This window comes from Herpailurus yagouaroundi, unplaced genomic scaffold, assembly GCF_014898765.1.
Source record: "Herpailurus yagouaroundi ecotype Mexico unplaced genomic scaffold, PumYag 199, whole genome shotgun sequence".
Classification (NCBI taxonomy): Eukaryota; Metazoa; Chordata; class Mammalia; order Carnivora; family Felidae; genus Herpailurus; species Herpailurus yagouaroundi.
Genome location: NW_024412430.1, coordinates 10,533,074 through 10,543,511, shown reverse-complemented (window position 1 = coordinate 10,543,511; position 10,438 = coordinate 10,533,074). Strand labels below are relative to the sequence as shown.

The 10,438-nt window shown below is 46.9% G+C and overlaps 1 protein-coding gene across 5 annotated transcripts in view; it reads left to right on the top strand.

Moving 5' to 3' along the window:
* Positions 1–10,438, top strand: part of MAMDC2 (MAM domain containing 2) — a 398,140-nt gene that overhangs the window by 327,830 nt on the left and 59,872 nt on the right. For all 5 annotated transcript variants that reach the window (XM_040449383.1, XM_040449385.1, XM_040449386.1 and 2 more), the window contains 2 exons: positions 2,396–2,652; positions 6,685–6,778. In XM_040449383.1, the coding sequence (XP_040305317.1) occupies positions 2,396–2,652; positions 6,685–6,778 (351 nt within the window). The remainder of the gene's footprint in view (positions 1–2,395; positions 2,653–6,684; positions 6,779–10,438) is intronic.

Below are 10,438 nucleotides of genomic sequence, written 5' to 3'. Positions count from 1 at the left end.
ATAAAATAAAATAAAATAAAATAAAATAAAATAAAATAAAATAAAATCACATCCCAGAGTCAGCAAAGTGGGAGCCCATCAGCTGTTTCCAGCCCGCAGATATGTTTATTTGGCATGTACAAAGTTTAAAAAATTGTGGCGGTGGATGTTATGGGTTGAATTGTATTTCCTCAAAACCATATGGTGAAGTCCTAACTCCCAGCACTTCAGAGTGTGACCTTATTTGGCAGCAGGGTTGCTGCAGATATAATTAGTTAAGATGAGGTCATACTGAAGTAGGTCCCTAATCCAGCATGACTGGTGTCTTCATAAAAGTGAGGGGGAGGCAGACAGAGAGAGAGACCTGGACAAAGGGAGAACACCACATGACTCTGAAGGCAGAGATCTATCAGCCAAGGAAGGCCAAAGATTGCCAGTCAACCACCCAACGCTGTGGCAGAGGCGTGGAACAGATTCTCCACGGCCCTGGGGAGGAGCCAGTCCTGCCCACACCTTCATCTGAGACTTCTCACCTCCCGAGCTGGGAAAAACATATATATTTCCATTGTTTAAGCCACCCAATTTGTGCCACTGTATTATAGCAACACTAGCAAACTAATACTGGGGGTATCATTGTCAGATGGATAGATTTTCTATGAACATTTAGACTTTGAGCTTCAGTGGGAAAAGCCTGAGGCCCCAGCCCGGATGTCGGGGCATCAGCTGGTAGCAAAGGGAAGGATGCAGTCAGTCTTGGGACCAGAGAACACAGGCCCTTGCCAGGGGCCGCCACTCCTTACACCAGGGGCTCGCTGCAGCGCGAGAATATGGGCTCAGCGCTATCAGACTTTCTGACGTATTTCTAGAGGAGCTTGATTTCTGTTTCTCATTGCTGATGAAACAGGATTTCAAATGTTGGCAACTAATTGATCACTCTGTTTTCTCCCTGACCCGCTCCACTTCAGTTTGCATACTTGATCTGGCTGGTCCCTCCGGTCATCTGAGTTTGTGATCGCCATTTGTTCAGAGTTGCACGGCCTGGCAAGATGCCGAGAGAAATTCTAGTTCAACAAGGGAGATGATTCAGGGGGTTGAGCAATTTGCTGCCGGGAGAAAGCAAGCCCTGATGTATCCACCTGTCCCCTCTGCCCTGTTGAGTGAGAAGCTTTCTGAGGCTGGATCTGTGCTTTGAATAATCATTTGTTGGGGCCTGTTGCACACCGGGTGGTGGTCTAGAAGCAAAGCAAGTATCCGGTGTATGATGGCATATATTCTTCCTAATCCCCTTACTGCTGAGGATGAAAGGAAGTATTGTTAATAGTCACCATGTACTAAAAGAAAGATATTAAGCTGTAATTGTTCCGAACTCATAAATACAAAAGGTCATTCTGTTGAAGCTACGTTGCATTGCCCTCCTCCATCTCTGCAGCTTAAATCGCTAATAATAACAACCACCCTTTACACAAAACAGACAATGGGGAAGGCATGGTACCAGAATCATTAATGACATTCCTTTCGTTATAATTGTGTTAGGCAATTACAACGTGCCAGCCCATGGTAAGCACTTCACGAACATAATCTCGTTTAATGCTCATATCAGCCCTGGGAGGGGAGTATGTGGTTCTCACTGTAGAGATCAGGACACTGAAGCCCAGAGATGTTTAGTAACTTGCATGAGGTCCCAGCAGGACTCAACCTCAGGTCTCTTCAGTGCCAGATCCAGGCTCCCCCACCCCCCACCCCCCACTGCCTTCTGCTTCCCGGTTTCTCTTTTTCACAAAATGCCTCTGAGGGAGGTCAGCCTCCGGGCCCAGAGTCCCCCAAGGCCTCGTCAAGAGTGGTGTCCCAAGCCCCAACACCCGAATCCCAACCCTGTCTACATGTTCTGTTAGGCACAATTTGTAATCTCGTCTGAAGTCAAAATCTTAGTTTCTCTCCAAAAAGACTCCATGACATTTTGTGTATATTGTAAAGATGTACAGGAAGGGCCCCCTGTGCCCCTGAAGGAACAGATGGTATGCCTGGCATGTTCTTAGAAATCTGGGAACTCAACAGAAAGCCTGGGAGAGGGGGGGCCTCCCGGGGTAATGTTCTGTTTCTTTCCACAGCTGTGTTCAGCTCCCGAACATTCCAGCACTTTGCAGCTGACGCTTCCACCTTTCATGTGTGTATTTCACTTCAACCGAAAGTGAGGCAAAGAGACGAGACGGGGTGGGTGTTGTCCCGTCCTTGGCAGAGCACGTGGAGCTCCTGCGCTCCCCCTGCCCCCACCCCCTCCCCAGCCGCCACACCCACCCGCTCCGGCCACACTTCTCGCGGCCAGAATCGTCTCGCGCCCTCTGAAACACCCCCGCTTCCCCCCACCCCCACCCGCCAGGCCTGTCTTAACGCAGTGTGTCGTCTGTGTGGTTTTCAGGCCACTACATGTACGTGGACTCGGTTTACGTCAAGCACTTCCAGGAGGTGGCGCAACTCATCTCCCCGATGACCACGGCCCCCATGTCCGGCTGCCTGTCGTTTTATTACCAACTCCAGCAGGGGAATGACAATACCTTCTCCCTCTACACTCGGGATGGGGCTGGCCTTTACGAGGAAATCTGGAAAATGGACAAGCCAGGGAATGGTGTGTGGAATCTTGCTGAGGTGGAGTTCAGCGCGCCGTACCCCATGGAGGTAGGTCCGCCAGGTGTGTCCACGTGGGCCCTGGCCGCACTGCTCTGCGCAGGCGCACAGGCCTGGCGATCGGGCGACACCGGCGGCCACGTTCGTCCGTTCTTCTCCGTGCGTGTCCGTCTACCTTTTCCCTTCTTTGGCCCCCTCTGCTTTCCCCTTACTTTTCCCTCTTCCTCTCTCTCCTCTCTTCCCTCTTCCTCCTTCTTCCTGCTTGGTCATCTTCACTTTCTACCAAGACTCTTCTTAAGGACAGGTAGAGAGGGGCGCCTGGGTGGCTCAGTCGGTTAAGCGGCTGACTTCAGCTCAGGTCACGATCTCGCGGTCCGTGAGTTCCAGCCCCGCGTCGGGCTCTGGGCTGATGGCTCAGAGCCTGGAGCCTGCTTCCCATTCTGTGTGTGTCTCTCTCTCTGCCCCTCCCCCATTCATGCTCTGTCTCTCTGTGTCTCAAAAATAAATAAACGTTAAAAAAAAATTTTTTTTTAAATAATAAAAAAAAGGACAGATAGAGAAAAAGCCAGTCAATCAACTCCATTTCTTGAGCCCACTTCCCCTCGGAACCTCGCTCTGTGGTCTTGGTGAGTTCCAAAGAGATGAACGTCCTCTGAGTGAAACCCACTCTTGACTTTCCATTGCTGTGAGCAGGGAGGAAGCTTCCCCTTACTTGAGTGAAGAGTCTTGAGAGAGAGGGAGAGAGAGAGAGAAGCCAACTTATTTTCTTCCTTCCTCCTTGACGGTATAAGTAATGTCATCAAAATTAGAAATAGATTTATGATCGTGGCCCCAATTTGAAACAAGCCTTGGTACTTTAGTTTTAAAACTTTTGTAGCTGCACGAGTTTTAAATATCCAATGCAGAAGAATTAGAAACTTCAGGAAAGCAAAACCAAAACCCCCCAGGCTAACCCTACAAGGATGAGAACACTAACATTCTGGTGTTCGTCCTTGCAGACCTTCTTTTGAAGCACATACATTATTTATATTTATGTATGTGTTCCGGTACTTGAAACACTCGAGAGGAGATAGGATTATCCCCAAATTATAGATAAGGAAGGAGAAAAGAGAGAGTCCGAACAGTTTGATATTTTGTATCTGGGTCACACAGCTGGTGAGTGCCAGGCACTTAGGAAACTTCTGGACTGAAATCTGACCTAGAGCTGAAGGCAGAGGCCCAGCCCTGTCTGAGGACCACTACCACCCCCCCCCCCCCCCCCCCCCGCCGCCCCAGGGCCTCTAGAATCAGTGGGTGCAACATTGTGGTTCCAGATTTGGAGCTGTACCTAGAGTCTTAGTTACCACAGGTTTGTTAATATCCCCTTCCTAGCTTTGTGCTTTTTGTAGTATCTTCCCTAGTCCCCTTTAAAGTGCAGAACAAGTAGATTATTCCCTGCATGCTTTTTAGTGGTGCCATCTGCTCACCTGATGTGGAGCTTCAGAGACTGGAGCTTGGGACTGGACTGGTTTGTGACATGTTCTAGCTACTGAAGACATGCCTGCCACGCCCCTTACCCCCTTCAGATCCTCTCCTGTCCCCCTACACAGCTCCAGAGAGAACACACTGCCTTTTGCAGGACATGTGCTATTTCCTCTCCCAAAGTCGGATGAAGCCTTGATCCGCTCTTGCAGCCCAGTGGAAAATTTTCTGAGTTTGAGTTACAAAGAGGAAAAGAAATGCACATACTGTTTCAGAAATTTTTCCTTCTGTTGAAGTCAAATGAGTCACACGCACAGTGACGACCGTTTCTTTGCAAACTCCTTCCATCCAACCATAGACTCCCTGGGCGGCATTTGTGTGAGTGAGACTGCTGGATTTTCTTTTCCGTCAGTGCTTGAAAAGTCACAATTCTGGACACTACTGCACTTTAGTTTGTACCCTTTTGGTTCACAGGTGCGTGATTTTGCTCCAGCAGGTCTGACTCATGCTGCTACTGTTTGCTCTTGGTAATTGCCAGCAAAAGAGACTCACTCTGCAGAAATCAGTGAATTTAATGTCGCTGTCTTCTCAAACGGATCTTAGAAAGGAAAACAAGCACCCGAGACCCCCTTTCTGAACAAGAGAGAATGCATCGGCACATGGGCTATGATTCGCAAATTCTGATCAGAAATATTCTCCCTCCACCAGTAAGATCAAGCTCTGTCGTTCACTTTATCAGCGAGCACCCTGAAAATGAAATGTCATGGACCTGGGCTGTGTGTGTGGACTCCATTGCCCCTTGCCACTCATCCACTGTCTGTCCCCTTCTTGTTCTCAGCCTTCCCTCGACCTTTGCCAGCGACAGGCTTCCAGGGCCCCTCTTAGATCGTGCAGAATCCAGGTGTCTGTAGGACCATTGTCGTTAAGCTGAACACGACCATCGTGTCCACATTCTTTCTTTCAAAACTGGAGAAACTCACACCTGGTGGAGGGAAGGAACCTGTTTGAGCTAATTAGTGGCTAATGAGGCTCAAACCTGAATATGAGTTCAAGAGGGGGTCGGTCAACCTGGAGAAATAGACATGAATTAAGTACAGAGCTCTATATGCACCTGACTGCATACGAGGGGCCTTATACACCTTATTTCATTTAATCTCAGTAGTGCTATAAGGTAGCAGGTATTACGTCTATTTTATAAATGACGGAAGAAAGCCCTTGAAAGAGTTAGCAACATATTCAAGGTCACCCAGCTAATAAGTGACAGAAATGGGATTTGAACTCTGGTCTGTCTGCCTCCGAGACACTCTTCTCTTTAGAACAGGTTGAGAACTAAGAAGCCTAGGGGTCAAATCTAGCCCACAACGATTTGCTTGGCCGCTAGAGTGGTGTCTGTTTGCCTGTTTGAATTCATTGCCAACATTGAAAAAATCCAAAGATTTCAAATAAAAATCTGGAGATCCAGATCTCCTTGACAGTTTGGTAGGTCCGGACACTTCAGGCGGGACTCCCACACATCAGCAGTGAGTAGCAGCTCCCCACCCCCCCTCAGACCTGGCTTGCATTCTCCCGGATGCGTTCTGCACCCTTTCCTCCTGCGTCTCACTAAGCTCACGTCATGTATTTCTGTTACCTGCCTGGTCCTGAAGGCATTGGAATTTCAAGCCCTGCAAACCCTGCATCTTCTCATGTTAATTCACCGGAGTGGACCACACCCTGGGGCAGTTTCCCCCGAAGCGCTCACCACACCTGATCCCCATGGTCACAGGCAGATGGTAGTCGACTGACCTCAGAGTGGAAGTCGGTGGCAGAAAAGGGAGGAAAATGGAAGGGTTCGACCCATTAACAACCTCATGTTCTCTCTAACCACTTGGGGAACGTGCCTGGACATGCTGAAATGCTAACGTCCATACATAGAATTTGGGGCCTGGGCCACCTGGGTGGCTCAGTCGGTTGAGCATCTGACTCTTGGTCTCTGCTCAGGTTCATGATCCCAGGGTCATGGGACTGAGCCCCACATTGGGCTCTGCACTGAGCCTGAAGCCTGCTTCAGATTCTGCCTCTCCCTCTGCCCCTCCCACACTCAGGTGCGTGCATGCGCGCACGCTCTCTCTCTCAAATAAAATTTTAAAAAATAAAATAAAAAGAATTTGGGGCCTGATTTTGCCTTAGCTGACAGGTAATCATCTCTGATTCTGCATCTTTGTCCAGAACCCTCACACAGATTTGCATGTGTGAAAAGGGAAAGGGCCCTGGAGGGGCTTAGTTCTGTGGGAAGGGCATTGGGAGAACCGAGCCAGCCTTCTGCGAGTAGCCTGTTGTTTCTTTAACTGAAGGTCATAATACAAATCGTCAATTCAGTGGTTCTATCAGAGACTGATATACACTCAAGGGAGGGGGACAAGTCCACCAATAAAATACAACTTAGGGTTTAGGATTCCCTCTCCCTAAGAGAAACTAGAGATCAAGACAGCAGCTGCCTCAGATTTAGGAACATGATTCCTCAGTACTTATAACTTGCCATCACCTGGCTTGATTGACACATCATTTTAAATCACAGTTAAGAGCTCTGAAGCCTACCAGAAAGTATGTACACCTGTAATAATACGTCCTTTTTCTCTGCAGGTTATTTTTGAAGTTGCTTTCAATGGTCCTAAAGGAGGGTATGTTGCCCTGGATGATATTTCTTTCTCTCCTGTTCACTGCCAAAATCAGACAGGTAAGCATTCTCTTTTTCTTCCTCTTTACAGATGGCATTTTCCTGATAGACACCTGTGGTCAGGACTTGAATTCTAATTTCCTCACCTCTCCTGTGATCTCCTCCTTCAAAAAATTACTTAACTGAATAGTCATTTTTCTGCTACATTACTCTTTTCTCCCCCACCTCGCAGTGTGAATTTAATTTTTCCGAACCTACAGGGCAGTTGTCAGGTGTTAAGGAACTTCCATCGTCCCTACCTACTAGGTAATGAAAAGCAAAGAATACAAACACATTTCCTCCCCATCTTTCTCTTTAAAGGATAGCTTAGATCCATATACAGGTGGCCAAGTAGGTGGAAAAAACTCTCAAACTCTACGGAGTAGAATTATAAAAATCCTTCCCAATTTTATGTATCCAAAACCTATAAATGTCTTCACGTTTAAAGATGTTGGTGTTGGATACAGTTAGCTTTGGGCTAAATGTTACCTACTTAATTTAACTTCTCTAAGTAAGTCTGCATATTCTTTTACGGTGGCCAGTTTTATAATTTCCATAAACTTGGTGTTTGGAAAAGAGAGGGAATTCTTACTTTCTGGGGAACGAGGTAAACAAATCGATTCAAAGTTAGAAAATGCCCTAGAGTGAGAAGGACGACACTGTATTCATGCTGGCCCAGATAAATGCAGGGGACCTTACCTTTTAGGGAATTTTTTTTTTGAGAGACCCCAGGGAGATAGCGGTTGTCCCATGTTATTAATGAGCCTTCCTTCTGAGTTTAGAAGCATGAGAAGTACATTTTTGAGCATGGCCTTTGTAGTCTGACTTTCACTAAAGATAAAAGTTGGTGTCTGATTGCATATGGTCTCAGATATATTCTACCAGCAAGGCGACTGAGAAAGATAATATTTTCTACTTGAGCTGAAGTGTTATTCCAGAATTAGAGAGAAACACTCTAATGTGCTAAAACCAAATGCTATTTTTTTTTTTTTACTGATTCTAATTTTTAAAAAGTGGGGGGAAGCTAGTGAAACAGATTGAACTAGACAGGGTTTACATATTTACATATTTTCATTAAAATGATTGAATACAAACTGTAATCAAAGATTTTTAAGAGTCTTTAAAATTGGACAGAACAGACACCAACATTGTTTTACTTCTCCAAATCTGACTGTTCCCTAATCTCATCAGCTAATATTTCAGTGATGTTAATAGTAGTTTCATAACCTCTTGTCATTACTTTTAGAAAGTTTCCTTTTTGTCACCAGGCATTTACATTGAACTTTTATATTTCCAAGTTATACATATGGAAAAGAGGTTTTTATTCAATACCTGCATGGAGTAGAGGTTGGGATGAAGGGGGGGGGTAGGTAACAGTATCTATTGAGCCATCTTAGAAGTAATATTTGGAAACACTCTCCCTTTTAAAAAAATACAGAATTGGGGTGCCTGGGTGGCTCAGTTGGTTAAGCATTCAACCTTGGCTCAGGTCACGGTCTCACAGTTGGTGAGTTCAAGCCCCGTGTCGGGCTCTGTGCTGACAGCTCGGAGCCTGGAGCCTGCTTGGGATTCTGGGTCTCCCTCTGTCTCTGCCCCTCCCCAGCTTACGCTCTGCCTCTCTCAAAAATAAACATTAAAAAAAAATTTTTTTAAACATACAGAATCTATGTGAACCCTTTCCCACTGACTGGTGAAAAGAAAGATTTCAGCAAAATAAGGACTATTTGTTAAAAGCACCCGTGACCCCTCAGTCTCTAAGATTCAGCCTGCATAAAGACTCCTCCTCCATAGGGACCACAGGCGACTCACATTTTCACGTAATTAGGTTAGCCAAGGCTCCGATAGGTCTTGAGAACTTCCCAACGTAGTGACTTTCTTTAAAATGGTTTAACTGCATGATCGCAGTGTTATGCTACAGAGCCAGGACTTTGGATTCGTGTCCCTACTCTGCTGCTTACAAACCGTGTGACCTTGGGCATGTTGATTCACCTCTCTGTCTGATTAACCTCCGTTTCCACATGTATAGGGCAAGGGTAGAAGAATCTGTTCCAAACCATTGGGAAGATGAGAAAGTTAATGTCCGTGAAGGCCTGAGCAGAGTATGGCACACAGAAAATGCTTGGCCTTGAGGCTTCATGTTATTTGTTGAATTTTCAAAATACTCGCGTCCACTCCCCGGGGAACAAAGGAGTCAGATTGAAACTAGAGAACCAGCAAAGGGCACCAGCTTGGTGAATGGGTGAGCTGGAGCCTGCTTTATGCCTTTCATTCAGCAGCTGTGGGCCAGATTCTGAGTCTTACAAGCTGAGCCCTCCAGTTTCCATACTTCATCTTACATTTCACAAATAGTTTATGCCCTTCTGTTTTATAACAGGTGCCAACATTTTTTTCCTTATCTCGGTTAGCTCCAGACTTGCTTTTCCCAGCTGGATCTAGCATTTTCTTCCCCCGTTCTCCCTGAGTAGGCTGAGACAGGAATTATTTCAACATATGAAGCATCTCATTCCCACCATCTGGTTGGGCTTAGAGTTAATCCAGTCTCCCAGACCCAGGACCCATCACAGTGTCGTAGGTGTTAAACACCAGAGTCATGTAGCTTCGCAAATATTCCCCCAGGATGCTGCCAGAGGGCAGTGACAACTCCCCATGCCCCCTAGTTGAGTTAGGGCACTTCCCTTCCAAGCCTTTTCCACCCACAACCTCCCCATCCACCACCATGTTTGGCCTAGCATCTAGAAGGTAGGAATCAGCTCTCCTTTTAGGCTGTAAATCCTTGAATGGCCAACAGGTGATTCCATCCACTCCTAGGGATCCCGGCTCAGTGCCCAACCCCAAACTAAGAGCTCCCTCTCCTCTGCCTTACACACGCCCAATCTCCTCCCTGGGCTAGGGTCCACCCATCTGGCTCCGGGACTGGAAGGGTCCTGACACTCATGGATGTACCCTCCAAAGGATTTCTGCTTGGCCCATTCACCAACAGCACACTGCTCACTTGATGTCTGATTGGAAACCTGGCTCCGGTGGTTGCCTTGGTTACAGCTGCAGTTGCCTTAGCTCAGACCTCAAGCATCTCCACGGCCTGGTCAGTGGCCCAGCCCCTACTCCCTCAAGACTCCTCAGCCTGGCGCCAGGTCTCGCTCACTCTGTCTCCAAGCCAGCTCTGAGCTGTCTCCACCTACTTTCGGGCTGGCTCCTGCTAAAATAAAGCTGCTGTGCAAGTGTAGCAGCCTACAGACCACGCTGCACCCCAGATCTCTCTAGCACTGCAGGCGCTGATGATTAAAAGGCTGCTGATGAGCTTTTAGAGGTCTGGGGCTGATACTGAGTCTATCTCCATGAACTTCATGGGGCAGGGGAAAGGATGAGACATGCTACCAATGACTTCTCCTTCCACCTGATTAGAGCATCTTCAAAGCCTTTCATTTCTAAAAAGTGCAAATGTCATAAAGCAAGTAATAAACTAAATCTTACATCATGATGCTTTTTGGTACCTTGTTTAAGGGGACTTCCTTTCTTCCTTCCCTTCTTCCTTCCTTCCCTTCCTCCTTCCTTCCTTCCTTCCCTTCTTCCCTCCTTCCCTCCTTCCTTCCTTCCTTCCTTCCTTCCTTCCTTCCTTCTTTCCTTCCCTCCTTCCTCTTTCTTTCTTTCTTTCTTTCTTTCTTTCTTTCTTTCTTTCTTTCT